This window comes from Erinaceus europaeus, chromosome 2 (assembly GCF_950295315.1).
Source record: "Erinaceus europaeus chromosome 2, mEriEur2.1, whole genome shotgun sequence".
Taxonomy (NCBI): domain Eukaryota; kingdom Metazoa; phylum Chordata; class Mammalia; order Eulipotyphla; family Erinaceidae; genus Erinaceus; species Erinaceus europaeus.
In genome coordinates, this window is record NC_080163.1 from 182,524,845 (window position 1) to 182,543,143 (window position 18,299).

The window sequence follows — 18,299 nt, forward strand, 5'->3', positions numbered from 1 at the left end:
GGCGCCCTGGAGGCTCCGCGCCCCGTTTCCTAGGAGCCGGGGATGGTGGAGGAGGAGGAGGGCCGGGCGAGGGCGCGCGGGGAAGGAGAGGAGAACAGGACCCCCGTGCGGGGACACGGAGGGGCACCCCCACTCCCGGAGAGGGAGGGAGCCTGGGCCGCAGATGCCTCCATCGCGCCGCTGGGAAATGGCGCGTCCGGCCGCGGGGCCCCGCACGCTCCTCCCGGTGGTGGCCGCCCGCGTGTCCGCGGACGTCAGGCGCGGCGGGGCTGCCCGCCCGGGAGAGGACCAGCCGGGGCCCGGGAGGAGGGCGCGGGGGAGGGGCGGCGCGGGCCCGGGGCTCCCGTTCCAGCTCCAGCCCGGGCCGAGCTCAGCCCCAGTTTCTCTCCCCAAGTCCCGCCCCTGCCCCCCGGGCGCCGCGGCGGCGGCGGTGGCGGCGGCTGCGCTCCTCTTTGTAACCGAGGAGTCAAGAAATGTGAGAAACGTGCCCTGTGTTACTTATTTGGGAGCCGAAAATTTATGCCCAGCTGAAAGCGCCCCGGGCACTATTACATCAGATGAAATGACAATGATTAAAATCAGCTTCTCCCCCGCCTCCTCCGCGCCCGGAGCAGGCCGGGGCGCCGCGTGGCCGGCCGGCCGGCGTGGTCTGGGGTGGGGGGGGCGTCGGACACCCCGCTCCCGGGAGGGTCCTGGCGGAGCCCCGGCGAGAAGGCGCGGGCTCGGGGCGGGCGGGGAGCGCGGGCCGGGGGAGCAGCGCGCTGTTGTGGCCGAGCGCGGGCGCGGGCGCGCGGAGCTAATTGCGCCTCTAATCCTCTGCCCCGCGGCGCCCAGCCCGGAGCCGGGAGCCTCCGCGCGCGCTCGCCCGCTGCGCCGGGTCACTGGGAGCCGGGTCGCTGCCCTCTGCGCGCCGGCGCGGGCGAGCGGCGGGGCTGGGGGCGGTCTCGGGCAGGCAGTCGGGGGAGGCCGCTGGAGGAGGCGGCGAGAGGGCGGCCGGAGCGCGGCGGCGGCGGCGCGGAGGGGAGGAGGCGCGGCGCGGGGAGGGCGGGGAGGGGAGGCCCCGGCGCGCCGCGCCGCGAGGGGCCGCGCGAAGCGGGGGCCCGGGCGGGAGGGGTGGGTGGGGGGAGGGTTGGGGGCGAGAGAGAAAGTAACTCCAGGACGAGACCGGAGCGACCCGCGCGGCGCGTACAGGCGGCGAGGCTGCGCCCGGCGCCCCAGACCGGCTGCCGCGGGGGGCGGGGGCCGCGCCTGAGCCCGCACCGCCGCCCCGGCTCCCAGGTAAGCCCGGCGCGGGCGGCCGCAGCGCATCCCTGTCCCCAAAGTGGCCGCGGTGCCCGCAAAGTCGGCCCGCCGAGGGCTCGGACCCGGGCGGGGGCGGCGGCTTTGTCCCGGGGCCGGCAGCGCGGGGGCACCCAGCACAAAGGCCTCGTACAGGCGGGAGGGGGTGCCCACGTGGGCTGCCCTGGCCCCGGGGGGACCCTCCCCACGCGGGCGGCGGGCGGGCGGGCGCCGCGCTTCCTGTCGGCTCGGGCTGACGGGGGACGGGGTGAGGGGGCTTTGCAGGTCCTGGCGCCCGGGCCTGGGTGCAGAGCCGAGCGCCCTGCAGGGCCGGCGAGTTTCCGGGGTCAGAAGCCGGCTCTCGCAGCTGGGGTTGCGGAGCGAGCGGGGCTCTGCTTTCCGCCCAGATCGGAGCAGAAAGTCTCTAACGGGACAGATGTGCGTCCTCGGTCGCCCACCCTGGAACGGGGCGGGAGAGGCCGGCGCGCCGGTGGTGGTTCCCGGCGCATTGGATTTTGGGCGCGGAGACGCGATAGCCAACGCGCGGTCCCTGTAGCCCGCCGGTACGCGGCGACGGGGGGTGAGGGGAGAGCAATCGCCCCTTCCCACATAGCCAAAGAGCCCCCCACCCCGTCTGCACAGAAAGCTAAGCTTCAAGTTTTCGCCCTGCGTCTCCAATGTGCATGAAGGAATTTAACTGCACGAGTGAATAACAACATTAGTTTCAATTAATTTTTCCCCCTCAAATCCCGGCAACAATAAACTTTGAGAACAAAAGCGCTTTTAGACCTTAATTAGGTGAACTTCCCATCTGTGGTCTCTTGAGTGTCTGCCTCTTGATTTAACTTGGTCCCGCGCCCCGCCCCCGCCATGCACACCCCTCCCCACACTGCCCGGGGCTTCTGGCTCCACGGACACCCCCCCCCCCAAAGCGGGCTTCGATCCTGCAGACTCCCGCCGCCCGCCAGTGCGCCAAGGCTGGCGCGCTCCAGGTGGCCTGCCTGCCGCCCGCCCTCCGGGACCCTCCCGCACCCTCCCGCAGGCCCCTGGCACTGTAGCCGCAGGCTGGCGCCTAGGGCGCGGAGCTGAAGGGAGCTCTCGAGGCGCCTTCTGTTTACCTTTTATGGTTAAAATAACAGCTTAGCAAAGCAGCGACTTCACCAAGAAGCGATTTAGGGAAATCGTCTCAAGCTGCCGCGGCTCAGCCAGTTTAATCACCCCCAGAGAGCTGAACAACTGCGAGCACAATGGGACACAAAATCATTTTGTGTGTAAATGAGCGTGGCATTCTGCTCGCTTCCCTCTGCACGGGCGGGCGGGGCCCGGGTCTCCCGCCGCAGCTCGGAGGAGCGGGGCCAGAGCTGCCTGCCACTTTGCAAACCTACGGGCCCTGGGCGCACCCGCAGCCTCCCAGGCCCCTGCAACAGGCGGTCTGGCCTTGTCCAGGGAGGACCGTGGCCCCTGGGTCTCCCCTGGTTGGAGGCTGGTGTTGGTGGAATGAACTTGTGTCTGGCACTGCACCCACTTTTATGCTTCTGACCTCCGCAGTGGTCTCGGGGTGAGAGGGTCGTTGTCCAGCACTGATGCGTTTGGCGGAGCGAGCACCAGATGTTTTGGTGAAGGCGTAAAGCCTAGGGCTTCCAATGGTGAGTTTGAGGCCTGCCAGGGATACCGACCGACGGGGTTGTGTTAGTGGGGGGCAGGAAAAGGGTCTGAGCAGCTTCTGGGATGGGCATTTGGTGTTTCAGTGTCACTTTTTGAACAGCGCCTTGGTAGGAGAACAGACATTTGCATGCAGCCCGTGGTGGGAGAATTTCCAGTGGAATTCTTCCCAGCTCATTTTCCCCTGGGTTTCCTTCTGGCTCCTCCCCCAGCAGAGCCTCCCTGTGCTGGAGAACCCATTCCTGAGATCTGTTTTGGTTTCTCAGAACTTCCTTGAGATAAGTGACCTGGTTTCCTGCTATATATATATTTTTTTTTCTTCCGTCTGCTAAAACTCAGGAATGCCCCCCCCCGAAGTTCCCCAATGAGGGGGCTTCTTCTAATAAATATTCTGCCCACCCTACCTGGGTACTGAGGGCACAGCAAATCCTAGGAGGGTATCTGACTGAAGTTTGCAGGCTCCCAGTCTCATTGGATCTCTTGTGTTTTCAAATCAGATGTTAAGTTTCAAGCATTGGAGTTAGGCAAAAGAAGTGAGTTGGGGAGGTGAGGGTCACTTGGTGAGTTTCCATTGCCCAGGAGAGACCCCCAAGTTGGTGGAGGTGGCTGCAGAAACCTGCTTTTCCTCATCCCTCCTGTACAAGCTGTGCAGAGCACCCTGGGGTCCCTTCTTGAAAGGTTGGTGGGGGGTTAGTCTTTTATCAGTGGGTGGTTATGCAAAAGAAAGCCATGGAGAAGTGGGAGAGGGGGTCCTTGGCTGTGTTGCTGTCTGTTTCCGGCTAGCTCTGGTGCCTTGGGCGATGTGATCCTGAGGGCGTCTGGAATACATTAGGCACAGACAAGACCAATCTGGGGGCCTGGGGAGGGACTGCAGAGGCTCAGGCTGTGCAAACAAAGGCAGGTCTCCTCTATTAGGAGCCACTGAGGTGGAGTCTCTCTGAGTGACTCTTCTCTCCTCTACCTTAGCTTCTGCTCAGAGAGACTCCTGTATCCAGCCAGGCATAGACTGCAACTTAACCCCCAGGGGGTTGTGAGAGGTCCTCGCCCTCTCCCCCCACCTCCCATCCAGGGAGGGTGAGCCAGCCTCCTCAGCCATCAGCAAGGTTCTCCACTGATGCAAGAGGAGACACGCTTGGTAACGTGGCTCTGAACCAAAATACCAGGGAAATCAGATTTGTTCTAAAATATTTTGGGGCAATAATGGTGAGCATATGTTGCAGTACTGTCATTAGCCGAATTAGCAGACACAGAGCTGCCCAGGAAACACGTGTGTGGGAGAGAGAGAGAGGGAGGAGTGTGTGTGTGTGTGTGTGTGTACGCAGCTATGCTATGGCCCGGGGACTTGCCATACATAGTCCGGGGCATAGAGAGAGAGAGGGTAGTGGCAGGGGCAGTTGTCAGGCATGGCCTGGGACCCCCATGACAGGGGAATAAGCCCTCTCTGGTTCTGACTGTGCTTCCCACAGATACTCTGGGCAGAGATGGAAGCCTAGATGCCTCACCGCAAGGAGCGGCCGAGCGGGTCCTCGCTTCACACCCAAGGCAGCACCGGCACCGTGGTGAGCCAGCAGGGTGGGGCACGGGTGGGTGGCCCCCCACTTCCCGCTCACTCCCCATTCTCAAAGCCATGGGCCATCAGGAGATGGCTGTTGACTTGGCTGTGCGATTATGTATTTTCTTTCTTCTATTTTTTTTTTTTGCAACAAAAATGCTCTTAATTTGATGTGAAATTTACTACATGTATGAAACCCAACGCCTTAGGTGCTGAGGAAGTCACTAATTTAGAGGTGTCTCGTTACTGAGACAAACTTGCAAAAACCCCTGAATCCCAATTCACAAATTGGTGATTCGTTTGTCAGGGGATATTTCACATCTAACACATAAGCCCGCGACCTTTAATTAGAATTTTGCAGTTTGTTTTATGCCCCTGGAGGCTGACACCTTGAACATTTTTTTTCTTGATTTCTTATTGCTAATAAGCATCTTTCTTCCCCCCCCCCACTACTTTGAAGAAAATGATGCAAATACACTTAATTACAGCGGTGGCCATAATTTGTCAGCTGAATATGTGATCAGGCACTGGCAGAAGTGATCTGATTAGATCTGTGATCACAGGGGGCAGTGAACGGAGTGTGGGGGACTCTTACCTGTGTGTGTGGGGGGGGGGAGAAAACTCTTGTTTCTACCTTCTTTCCATCTCCAGGAGGGAGGAAGCATGTCCCGGTTGTCTCTGACCCGGTCGCCCGTGTCCCCCCTGGCGGCCCAGGGGATCCCACTGCCAGCCCAGCTCACCAAGTCCAACGCGCCTGTGCACATTGACGTGGGCGGCCACATGTACACCAGCAGTCTGGCCACGCTCACCAAATACCCTGATTCCAGGTAAGTGCTGAGCCCCCCACCCTCTCATTTACTCTGTAGTGACTGGCAGCATCTGATGCCAGGGGGCCTGTCTTCTGTGTCAACCCACCTGCAGAGCACTCCAGGGCACCCTCTCTTGCCAACACAGGAACCAGGGTTGGGGGAGGCCGGGTCTGCCTGTTGTAGGCGGCTGTGCGTGGGGACCTGTGACCCAGTGCTGGCAGCGTTGGGAGTGCCAGGCCGGGTGAGGCTCCTGACACTTCCTCTGAGCCAGCCCCACCTGAGTGAGGCCAGCAGCTGGCTGGGGATTCACAAGCTTCCTCCCATGTGAGTGGGGCTCGAGGTATGCTTCGTAGGGTTGTGCTGGGAAGTAGTTCATGCTGTTTCCTTGTCTAATCCTTGGTATGTATGTATGTGTGTGGGGGTTACAGGAGGGGAGGGCTGAAGGGGCTGCATCTTGCCATTTTCATATGTTGGGATGCCCAGCTCTGTACCCTGAGGGCCAGCTAATAGCAGGTCCCCTTGGGTGGTTGAGAAGAGGTAGGTGCAGTGATGGATAAGCATGAGCCTCCCCCCTGCTCCCTCATCAGCAGACCGTGTATCTCCCAGTCAGCCTCCTGGTGGGTAGGGCCTCTGCTGAACTTCTGCCACTTCGGTCTCAGGCCTGTCCACAGAAGGACTTTCTTGCTCTTCTCTCTTAGGCATTTACTTCCCTGCTGGAGGCAGACCTGGCTTCCCTGCTGGCATAGCAGCAGAGCTGACCTGAGTCAACTGGGTCTCCTTGACCATCTCCCTGAAGTGACTCAGCCACAGGCAGCTTACCAGGCCCTGAGCAGGGCTGGCTCTGAACCCTGGAGGCTGAGCAGCAGGAGGGTCAAGCCTGCAGGGCATCGCCCCTCTTTCATGCTTCTAAAATAACATGAGGAGTTAATCCCCTCGACACACCTAAGGACCAGCTTCAGGAAGCAGTCTTCTGGGTGCCTGGTCCATCCAGGGCTCAGGGTACAGAGGCATTGTGGTGGTGGCTGCATTGAAGGTCAGAGTGTAGTCCTCCGTGGACAGGCTTCCCCCTTGCAGGAGGGGCTGTTGGGGTCAGATGCAGCCCATCCAGCCTGAGGATCAGGGATCATCAGAAGGCAGCTACCAGGTGCTAAGGGTGGCTGGACTTCTAACCTCAGCCGTCTCCCACTGTGTGTGTGTGGGGCGGGGGAGGAGTGTAGACCTACTACAACTCTTATCAGCTCAGGTGGTTGAGATCTGGGGGTGTAGCATGAAGCAGCCTTAAAGCCACATCCACAGCGCCGGCCCGGTATGCAGAGCCTTGTCTAGGATGGGAGATGGATTCTGCTTATTTAATTTCCATTTTGCTGTCTGCGGCATTCCCAAGTTGTTTGAGATAGATCATCCCTTAATCGGCTGGTGACGTTTGTGAGTGAATTTCATAAAACCCTGTTCCCCCACACACACACACCCCACCATGTCTCTTGAAGAGCAGTTGCTGGAGTCAGACTGTGGGCTTTTGCTGGAGCCATCATAGCTGGGACCTAGAGGGCAGCCAAGCTGGGCCTCCTGGTTCTTGCCCCCTGGGGCTCTGACCTGGGAGCAGGGGAGGCAGAGGGTGGATCCCTCCCAGACCCAGTTCACTCTCTGCAGACTGCTGCAGGCACTTGTCCCACTTCTGCAGTGGGGTGCCCTGGGGCCCTGTGATCTTGCCTGTGGGTCCTGATGCAGGAAGCGCCCAGAGGGGGTTGCCGGCTGCATTCTTTCCTAGGGCTAGGCTCCAGAAGAATCTGTGGTCCTTCCCCCATGGCTTCTGGCTCCTGGAACAGCAGCTCCCTAGGCCTGTGGCTGTGGCCTAGAGGCCAGGGTGTGACAATGGGTCACACTGTCCTGGGAGATGGAGTAGGAGCCATGCTGGCAAGGGGGCCCTCAGATCCCTTACCTTCTCCTCTTGAGTGAATTACTAAAATTAAAAAATATGTACATACTATTTTCTGCTAGGTATGGACACAGATCAGTCTTCCTGTGTCATTAGTGTTTTTCTTTTAATTTTTATTTATCAAATGGAAATATTGACAGGACCATAGGATAAAAGGGGTACAGTTCCATACAATTCCCACCCCCAGAACTCTGTATCCCATCCCCTCCCCTGATAGCTATCCCATTCTCTATCCCTCTGAGAGCATGGACCCAGGGTCATTGTGGGTTGCAGAAGGTGGAAGGTCTGGCTTCTGTAATTGCTGCTCCGCTGAACATGGGCATTGACAAGTCAATCCATGCTCCAAGCCTGTCTCTCTCTTTCCCTAGTGGGGTAGGTATCTGGGGTGGTGAGGCTCCAGGATACATTGGTGGGGTCATCTGCCTAGTGAAGTCAGGTTGGCATCTGAAACCTGGTGACTAAAAAAGAGTTAAGATATAAAGCAGAAGATGTGAGGGTGATCTGGCTGCGACATCTGTCACCCCATTGATCGCCAGGGTTGGTTTGGCTGATCTGGCTGGTTAGGCGGGTGACCCCTTCCTCCCACACCGCTCCCATATGCGTCCCTCCCGAAGCTGCATGCTTGGTCGAAGAGGACGGCCTTCCCCGAATAGAGATGGACTGGTCTTTGGTCGAGGGTATATAAGTAGCTGCACTCCCCTGCTAGAACCTCCAAACAAGCTCTCAAGATATAAAGCAGAACCAACTGTTGACTAATCATGAGCCTAAAGACAAGAATATTGCAGATGAAGATTTGGGGTCTCTGTTTTGGAAAAAGCTAGTAGGTCTATTTTAGGCATATTCCAAGGGCCCCCCGGCCCTACTAGCTTTTGCCTGAGCTTGACATGTAATGTGCAGGTGACCTAACTTATTGTCTGGGGAAATGGTGTCATAGTTGGGTCACTGGTGTTAAGAGTCACTTGGAGAATCAGTCATGGGGTCCCTGTGGTGGGGAGGGAGGCTCTGGTGAGCAACAAAGTTCTAGTTGCTAATGTGAGGACGGGGGGGCTTGTGCCTACATGCCTCCAGGCTGCTGTGTCCATAGGCCATGCTTGAGCTTCCCATTCTTAGCTGGTCAGGGACCTCCCACACAAGGAGTAGCGCCTCTGCTGGTGGGCTCAGGTTCCATGCTCCCTGAAGACAGCTCACTCTCCGGCTCTCTATCACATCTACCGGATGTCCTTTAGCTGCTGCCATCACAGCCCCACCCACACCTGTGTCCACTTGGCTGTGGGGAACAAGAGATGAAGAGAGTCAAGGGAGCTTCAGAAACTAATAGAGCCATCTGTGGAAACATCCAGGAAATTGGAGTCAGACTGAAAAAAAAAAGAAAAAGAAGGGGGGAAAAGAAGTCCCATCAGCTGGAGCCGGAACTAGCCAGCTGTCCCATGGAAGACTTTTGAAGAGAGCACCCCCAAGCTTGCAGCCTACTTCTGAGGGGGACCCCTGGGAAGACGCTAACTCTGAAGACCCTGCCTTTGGGGTGACTGTCCTCTCCTAAGGGCCTGAGAGGCCTTTGTTCTGTAAAGGATGCAGCCAAGGGGTCCTGAAGTGAGGCAGGCTAAGAGCCCTTCTCCAGCCTTGGACCTGTCAGACAACCTAGAAGCTAACCAGCCCTGGAGCATAGGAGGGCCAGGAGTCCTCCTGACCCATAGAATGACCTGAGGTCCAGCTCCGTCCAACCTGGAGCATCACTCACTGGACAGAGGGAGCTCAACCAGGAAGAGTAGGGAATGTTCTACATGTGTGCATGTGTGTGTGTTTATGTTGCGGGGGTGGGGGGGTGACTGAAACTAGACTGGCTGCCCTGCAGAAGCCATGCATGGGCCCTCAGCTTTCTGCTGACAACTGCTTTTGAAGCTTGGTACCCTATCTCCATCCTATCTACCTCCAGGGATGCAGGGTGGCCCTTGTTATGATGCCCTAGCACCCAGTTCTGCTGATGCTGGGTCTTGTGGACTTGGAAGCTTGGAAAAGCCCATGAGGCTTTCCAGAAGTCTGTGTCCTCAGCACTGTTGTCACCAGGCCTGGAAGGTTGCTGGGGCTCAGTGGCTTTGTGTCTAAGTGGCCACAGTGCTGCTGACTCCATGGGCTCAGCCTTTGCCTGTCTCCTCCCCATGGGCTCTCGGCTGCTCACACCCTTCTACTGAGCAGCCTCGTTCTTCACATGGCCCCAGTGGGGCGGGGGCTGCACTCTGTCACCAGAGTGAGAACAGGTGACTGATGCACAGCTACTCCACCCCTGGGCGGACCCATGTGACCCTGCCTGCCTTAAGTGTGTGGGTAGCCAGAGTGTAGGCTGCTATAGGCAGGAGAGGAGAGCCTGGCAGAGGTTTTGAGGCTTCTAGCCCTCACCTCTGTCTCCTCGTGTGTCCTGGGGCATAGTGGCCTTGGCGTTGACTTATGCAGGTCAGGTTGAAATGGAATGTTTAGGCCACTGGCGATGTGTGTGCCCTGGCCGGCTGATGGGTATTTGGTGGTGTTTGTCACGGAGTCCCTGCCCACGTCCCTTGTACCCCTGATTTAAGCACTTGCTGTCCCTGCCACCCTCGGCTACCCGGTGTTCTGTGCCCTGAAGTGGGTAGGGACAAGAACCTCCCCTCCACACTCCCCCAACAAGAGCTTCCTAGAGGGCTGTGTTTCTTGTATTCTAAACATTATTATTATTCTTTTAATTTTTATTTATTTTCCTCTTTTGTTGCCCTTGTTTTACTGTTGTTGTTGTTGGATAGGACAGAGAAGTGGCGAGAGGAGGGGAGAGAAACATAGACACCTGCAGACTTGCTTCACTGCCTGTGAAGCGACCCCCTGCAGGTGGGGAGACGGGGGCTTGAACCGGGATCCTTACACCCGTCCTTGCATTTCGTACCATTACTGCACTACTGTTTGGCCCCCAACATTATTATTATTATTATTATTATTATTATTATTATTATTATTATTTTTAGAGTAAAAGAGAGAGACCAGAGCCATGTTTTATCACTTCACACACACCAGAATGAAATCAGGGCGTCATGCATACAAGGCCTGTGCTCTGCCACTGTGCTGCCTCCTCAGACCCCCGTCCTGTGTCTCTGTCAGCACCAATGCTTTTCAGAGGACAAGGAGCTGGGGCTCGTGTCCCTGCCACTGAGTTGTGTGCACACCTGGATGGGGGTGGCACTGCAGTAGGTGGGCTCCAGGGTCTTGTACATACACAGTCTCACCTCTCTGGGCCAGCTCTTGGGCGGGAGGGCACATCATAGCACTAAGGCTTTCCCTGGTGTTGTCACACTCCCATGTGGTGTAGGGGGGCTTGAACATGGGTCACACACGCACATGGCAAAGTGGGTGCCCAGTAAGCACACTGAGGTGCGTGTGCATGCTGGGATGGCACGCACATGCTGCCTGTCTCTGTCCCTGCAGGTACCCCGAGTGAGTGAGTGAGTGAGTGGTAGGGTGGGTTGTGAGTATGTGTTCCCAGATGGCTCCCATTGTCTGGTGTCCTTTGCCCAGATGGGGCTGAGCCTATGGTCTATAGATTTCAAGGGAGGGGGACTCTGTGGCCTGATGCCTGTCACCTGGTGTGTCAAGTCTGACGCTGGCTCTGTGGGTTGGGTGAGGTGGACGTAAGGTGGCCCCAGACCACCTCTGCTGGGTCACAGCATTTGACAGAGAAGTCCAGTGATGGGCGGGTGTGTGCAGTGAGGGCAGAGCAGCTTTGGCTGAGAGGAGTGGTTTCCCCTGGGCTGGTCCTGTGTTGGCACAGCAGCTGAGGGCCACTGGGTGTGGCTCCTTGGCAGGGACTTGCAAGTCTAGGTGGGGCCACTGTGCCAGGTGTCCTGTCTGACTGGCCTGGAGGCCCTCGGAGAGCACGGACCTCCATCAGGCCTGGCACTGCTCCAAGAATCACCCACTCACATAAGGTAGGACCCCCAGGAGTGGACTGGGTGGACCGGCCATTCCAATGGCTGTGCCCCTTCTCCCCCAGAATCAGCCGCCTCTTCAATGGCACGGAACCCATCGTCTTGGACAGCTTGAAGCAGCACTATTTCATCGACCGGGACGGGGAGATCTTCCGCTACATCCTGAGTTTCCTGCGGACGTCGAAGCTTCTGCTCCCGGATGACTTCAAGGTAAAAAGTCCTCAGCAGCCGGAGGCTCCCTGGTGCTGCCTATGCGGTGGCATTACACAGGGGACGCTGTGACTTAATAAATGGACCCGTGGTTGTCATGGCAACTGCAAAAAAAAAGTTAAACGATGGAGCCGAGGGCTAAATCAGTTTTTCTAAACTAATTTTGTTTTCTCACGTTTTTAGCTTATTTATCAGGGTGTAACAACAATTAAGCAGCGGCAGAGCACTTACCCCAGCTGAATGTTCGCTGTGTGGAGGGGCCCTGGTTGGTCAGTGCCAGGACTTTTGAGGGTCCAATGACTGTTCCTGGTGGCATTTGGCAGGGGGCAGACATCCCCTAGATCTAGACCAGACGTCACAAAACAGAAGGTCACCAGTCCCTCCCCACCCCCCAGGGCCTCAGAACAGGCCTGATGAAGTGTCCTGACTCTGTACTGAGCCTGTTGGTGGAACTGAAAGGTGCCAGAGGCAGAAACACTAGGGGTGCCGGAGCCAGCCCCTATACTCCCTTCCTTCTGCTACTGCAGGACCAGTAGCCTGCTGTTTTCTCCTCTACCCGAGTCCATTACTGAACCCACAACAGAACTCAGGCTGGACACACAGTAAAATACAAGGCAGGTGGGCACCTGTCCCCTCAACCCCCTCCCCCAGTCTAGAGGGAAGGCAGCTACTGGAAAAAAAAAAAAATGCCACTCAGATATCACAGGACATGTGCTTTAGAGAAGTGTTTGGAAAGCAAACCACAGGCTACCTTCCCAGGTGGATTTAAGGAAGGTGTTTCTCTAAGTGGTGGTGGATGAGAGGGCAGAGAGATGCTGAGGTCTTGGTGAGGGGCAGGGAGGCTGCTGGAACCTGCTACTTGAGGAGCTTGAAGTACTATGACCCAGCAGGGGAGGCTGCTGGCTGGTATCAGGACCTTGGTGTCTGTGTTGAGCTCAGTGTTGGGCATTTCCACCTAAATGTGCCACAAAAGGATTGGGGAGGATGGAAAATGATGGTCAGATTTGCAAACAAGAAAGAACACCCCAGTCCTTGTGTGGAAAGATGTGGCAGTGGGAGCAGGAGGTCAGGCAGGTGTGCTGACGATTCCGGAAAGCAACAGGGGAAGACAGGAAGAGGAGAGCGAAGCCAAGCAGCTGATTTCCTTATGTTTAAGGAAAAGGTTGCAGTTGCCGGGGCCAGTTGGTGGCTCACCTGGTTGAGCGCACATGTTACAGTGCGCAAGGACTGGGGTTTAAGCCCCCAGTCCCCACCTGAAGGGGAAAAGCTTTGCCAGTGGTGAAGTAGGGCTGCAGGTGTCTTCTCTGTCTCTCTTCCTCTCTATCACCCTTTTCCCCCTTGATTTCTGGCTGTCTCTATCCAATAAATAAGGATAATTTAATTTTTTTTAAAAAATTGCAGTTGGATCAGCCAGGCTGGAAGGACTTGTCAGGGGTGCCTTCTGGCAGCTGAGGTGATGGTTCAGAAGACAGAGTACAGGACTTGCGTGCCTGAGTCCCTGTGCTTGACCCCTGGCATAGAAATATGCCTGAACTGAGCCATGTGGTGTAATCCTGTCTCATAAAAGAAACAGTTTCCACTGAAGCCATCTGGCCTGCAGTTGGAGGGTTCGTGGAGGAGGAATCCCAGGCGTGAACAAGCTTCAGGGAACTTAGTACCCCACTCTGGTGTGGAAGCGCTGATGGGGCCTTGGTTAGTGACAGTCGGGGCAGCTTCAAGAGAGGATAGAGTCCTTGCTGAGGAACAGGAGGGGTTTCTGACACACGAAGGCCTAGGAGGGCCTTTCTAGGGGTGGTTCCAAGGCCGGATTAATGGGTGGAAGAGATATAAGGTCTGTGGAGTGGATGCTGCTTTGGGGGTTGGGTTTCCTGACCTTTCTTCAGGCCTCCTCAAGTTCAGAGGGGATTGACCTGAGCACAAATACATGGGGTGAGTCATGGGTCCTTGACTCCTCAGGGCTGCTGGGCCAGCAGGGGTGAGAGTGGGGGGGTGGTCGTGGTGGTGGTGCAGATGAGGCACAGAGTGAGTCTGGTCAGCAGGGAGTGGGTTGGGTTGCTTGTTAAGAGCTGGACTTCCTAGCTTTGAGATGCCTCTTGCAGCTGCCAGGCACTTCCTGCCTGGTAATTCTCACCCTCTCTTTGCGGGGCTTGCACAGCCCTGGAAAGGTCAGCCATGGCAAGTCAGAATTCTCAGGGCCAGCAGAGGAAGATGCTCGCCCTCTAATCTAGGCAGGTCTGTTTTGTGTTCCTGCTGGGCTGTGAGTTCCTCCAGGCTGGTAACTCCTTCCAGTGGGTTTTCTTTTTTAATTTTATTTGATAGGACAGAGAGAAAGTGAGAGGGAGAAGGGAGATAGACACCTATGGGGGTGGGTGGGGTGGGGGGAAGCCTCACATGAGGTGAATCGAGTATTGCAGGTGCTTCTCAAGTTTCTCCTCTATCTCTATCTACCCTTCCTCTCTCATATTCTCTCTGTCCTATCAAAAAGGATTGGATGTCAGAAACAGTGGGTTCTGTACATGTACGCACGGACCCATCCCCAGTGATAACCCTTGTGGCGGGGGGGGGGGGGGGGGGGGACACGACAATTAAATGTGGCTGCTACCCCAACAAGGGCACAGCCTCCAACTTTCTCATGCCCCGAAGGGAATGAAGACTCCTGGGCCCAGGTGTAAGGGCTGGGCAATCTGGAACAGGTGCAGTCAGCTATTGCCCTTGAGACGAGGCTAGCCTTGTGACTGCCCCATTCACCTGAGCCTCACTTCCCCCATCTGTACAATGGGCACAGCCAGCCCACAGTGAGATGAGCGCGGTGGTGGGGGTCAGTTCCCACATCATCACCGGAGAAGGACAGCCCCCCACCTCCCGTGCCCCATATACCTGCAGGACTTCAGCCTGCTGTACGAGGAGGCTCGATACTACCAACTGCAGCCCATGGTGCGGGAGCTGGAACGCTGGCAGCAGGAACAGGAGCAGCGACGCCGCAGCCGGGCCTGCGACTGCCTGGTGGTGCGTGTCACGCCTGACCTGGGCGAGCGCATTGCGCTCAGCGGCGAGAAGGCCCTCATCGAGGAGGTCTTCCCCGAGACAGGCGACGTCATGTGCAACTCAGTCAATGCCGGCTGGAATCAGGACCCCACGCACGTCATCCGCTTCCCGCTCAATGGCTACTGCAGGCTCAACTCCGTGCAGGTGAGGAGCATCTTCCCTCCCCAGCCCTTGGGCAGCAGGGAGAGGTAAAGGGAGGCGGGGTCCCCAAACAGTGAGGCCCTTGCAGTGCTGAGCTACAGAAGAGGCAACAATGTGCCTATGCATAATTTATAACCGGTTCATAATTAAATGATGGCGCCTCGAGGGGATGGACTTAAAAAAAATTGATCTGTGCTTTTTTTTTTTTTTTCTTTTTCCCTCCAAAAGAATGTTCTATGAAAATGGCCCAGAGTATTTTTAACAAAGTGTGCTTCCTTTGACAACCAAGGGCTGGCTTTGGATTCAAATTAAGCCCATGCAATAGGAAAGGCATGTCAGACAGAGAATCAAAATGGCCTACAGCCCCTCCCCCACCCCCACTTCCCTCACTTTGCTGGCCTGAGGACACTGCACACACCCTTAGGTCCACCCAAAGTAGCCACTCAGAGCATCTTTGCATCAACTTTTCCCTTATAGGTCTAAGAGCTGGGGAGACCAAGATGGAGTTGGAAACCATTTTCTCCTAGCTGTTGAAGACCCAAGAGTAGATTCTATTGGGGGGGGGGTGCAGGGGGTATGGTGACTGTGCAGGCAGAGGAGAACATCCCCCCCCCCACACACACACACCCATCGATGTGTTCTGAAGGCTGTCAGTACAAGACACAGGTGTCAGACATGCCACCAGCCTTAAAGAGGTATAAAGCTACCAGAATGCAAGGGCCAGAGGAGTTGCAGACACTTCCCAGACTCCTCTCCTCCACCCCAAGCTCCCTTGGATGATACCCCCCCACCCCCCAACGCCCCAGGCCTCCAACCATCTGGGACTCAGAGCTCTGGGAAGCAGGTGGCTGCCCAGAGGCAGGGAGCTGGGGCTCTGTGTAATTGGGGCAGGCCCCAATGAGGGAGGGGAGGGCTGTGTCTGGAGAGAGGAGGCCAGGTTACGCCCTGGGGGACAGAGAAGCACCCCGAGGCACTTTCTGCCTTCCTGAATGGAGGCTGTGAACCTCAGAGGGAACAGAGACTGGGAGGGTTGATCCACCCAGTCTTGGTCACTTGAAGGGCCCTGGGTTTGTCTGCTCCTGTCCCTCCTGTGATTATCCAGCTGGTGGCTCTGATGGGACCTTTGTCCATGAGTGAGGCTGAGATCTTAGCAGAAGGCCACAGACTCTCAGTGGATGTGAGGCTGAGACTCACTTGCCCCCAGGGTAGGCCAGGCAGCTGGGTTTTCTGATGGTCTTGATTTAGACTGTGTATTTATTTAGACTATATGTGATAGATCTTCATAAGTGCCTTTGATTTTTGTTTTTGTTTTATTTATCGTGTCAGGAATTTTTTTTTTCCAGCCTACTCTCAGCAAATTCTTTTTAATTTAAAAAAAAAAAAAGCATGGGCAGAGGGTAGATAGCATAATGGTTATGCAAACAGACTCTCATGCCTGAGGCTCCAAAGTCCCAAATTCAGTCCCCTTTACCACCATAAGCCAGAGCTGAACAGTGCTCTGGGAAAAGAAAAGAAAAGAAAAGAAAAAAAAAAAACTATCGTTTTATTGGAAAGTTAATGTATTATAACACCTGGGTATAGTTTCTCCTCTCCCTCATGACAGATGTCTGCAAAACACTCTTGCTCCCCAGCCTAGGTCCTTTTTCACCATCAGACACCAGAACACCATAACCTTCCTTCCCAGCCCAACACCCTCCCCTACTTTTAATTTTTAAAGTTCACATAGAGACAGCTCAGCATGACAGAGCATGTGTGAAGTGTCTCCTTGGTGCTGAGCTTGGTTTTCCTGTGTGATGACGGGGCCTCAAATCTGGTCCTTACATGTGGCATAATGTATGTTCTACCAGGCTAGCTAGTCCTCCTGACCTTGAACGTCATTTTTTTTTTTTCCCAGAGAGTTAAATAAAGTGAGTGAATGAATGTGTGTGTGTGTGTGTGTGTGTGTGTGTGTGTGTGTGTGTGTGTATGTGTGTAATGCCCAGGTGGGGACATGGAGCAAGTGATGCCACACAAGGAGCAGGTTGGGCCTATGATTAGAGTCTCCTGGCCCCTGCTCTAGAGACAAATGAGGCCTGGCAGCCCCAACCTGCAGAAGCAGGACTCTCCAGGGCTGGGACTGCTTGGAGGGCAGTACCGGATGGGTGGGGGGATGGATTATTCTGGAAGCATCTGAGAATTTCACTTTTGGTCACTATCCAGGGCTGGGGCCACACTGTGGGTCACTGGGTCCACCAATGCCTAACACTGGCCCATTTCCTCCTCTTAGGTTCTGGAGAGGCTATTCCAAAGGGGCTTCAGCGTGGCAGCATCCTGCGGGGGTGGTGTGGACTCGTCCCAGTTCAGCGAGTACGTGCTGTGCCGAGAGGAGCGGCGACCGCAGCCCACCCCCACGGCCGTCCGGATAAAGCAGGAGCCCCTGGACTAGGCCCTGCTGCAGTGCCCACCTGAGCCCCTTTGGCTCTAGGGGACCCCTGTCCCTTCAGGGACCTGGACATAATGCTGGGGAGCTCTGCGCCCTCCTGCTCAGTGAGACTGGCAACAGCATGTGGGACGCTAGAGGTGTCCACCATGGAAGGAAGGACTGTTGAAGTGACCCAGAGGTGGGAACTCTGCCACTGGCTCCCCGGCCTAGCCTAACAGCCTCTGAGGCTGCAGGGCCCACCTGGTCTGTTCCAGAGGATCGACAGAGAGGGCTTATTTTTCTACAGTATTTAAGATGGAAGCCACTAGCTGCACACAAGCCAGACGCTGCCAAGGACCAGCCCTTCTTTTTCTGGTGCTCAGTTCTCAGCTGGACTGCAAGCCCACCTGGTGGATGGCTCTAGTGATCACCCATGTGGCTGATGCAGGGCTCAAGGGAGGAAAGGGGGCTGCTGGAGTGTGTGGTGCCAAGTGGGCATGAATGGCTCTGGAATCTTCCAAGAACTGCACCCTTGCTGCTGCCCAGGGCTTAGGCCTTACTTGGTGGGTCAGCTGACTCCTATTGTGGGGGGCTTCCAGCACTCTTCTGTGTTCTCACAGCTGGGCTCCCAGAGAAGGCTCTCCCCTCTGGACCACAGGACCGCACCTAATCCTTACCTCAGGAATGGGCCCCCCGAGGAGACGGGCCCATCTGTCAGCAGCGTCCTCTGGGTCCCCAGCTCAGGAAGCCGTCCCCAGCTCCAGTTTCCCGCATTCACATGCACACTGAATTTTAAGGAACTGTTGTTACACTTGCCCTGACAAACAGAGTCTGACATAGGCAGAACCAGGGGTCCTCAGCCCTGGGTTCCAATGAGGACTGGCCCTTTGGGGACCTCCCAGGCCCTGCCACCTCCCTAATGACAGGTGGACACATCAGCTGTCACATTTCCCCCTGCGCTGGCTCTCCCTAATGGAGAAACCTTGGAGTATACATGGGCTGGGTGGCGGGGGCTGGGGGTCCTGGCAGCTCTGTCCTGTGTACCATGCCTGTAGACTTGTATATGACTTCTTTAATATTGTAAAGATGCTGGTGTACAATGGTCGTGCGTTACATTCCTAGTTCATGCCATAAATGATGCTCTAAAGCAAAAAAAAAAAAAAAAGAAGAAGAAAAAGAAAAAAGACTGAGGCTCCATCCCATGGAGAGGGTTGGGGGAGGGGTTTTGTTCCTGCCTTTGGGGCTATGCTAGGAGGCTCAGAGTTGGGGTTCCTACCACCCTCACTTCAGTTTCAGATAAAGGAAGAGCCAGCTGCCTGAC

General features: G+C 56.3%; 1 protein-coding gene across 3 annotated transcripts; it reads left to right on the forward strand.

Moving 5' to 3' along the window:
* Positions 1-1,133: 1,133 nt before the first annotated feature.
* On the forward strand, positions 1,134-18,080 carry KCTD15 (potassium channel tetramerization domain containing 15). Of its 3 annotated transcripts, none has more exons than XM_007539476.3 (7): positions 1,134-1,278; positions 2,827-2,924; positions 4,407-4,499; positions 5,144-5,319; positions 11,247-11,391; positions 14,275-14,580; positions 16,844-18,080. In XM_007539476.3, exons 3-7 carry the CDS (start codon positions 4,434-4,436, stop codon positions 17,000-17,002), a joined length of 852 nt encoding a protein of 283 aa, XP_007539538.1. In that variant the 5' UTR covers positions 1,134-1,278; positions 2,827-2,924; positions 4,407-4,433; the 3' UTR covers positions 17,003-18,080. The 3 variants fall into 3 exon arrangements, with proteins under 3 accessions (XP_007539538.1, XP_060041665.1, XP_060041664.1); XM_060185681.1 differs by lacking the exon at positions 1,134-1,278 and adding an exon at positions 1,817-1,841; XM_060185682.1 differs by lacking the exon at positions 4,407-4,499.
* Positions 18,081-18,299: the final 219 nt, after the last annotated feature.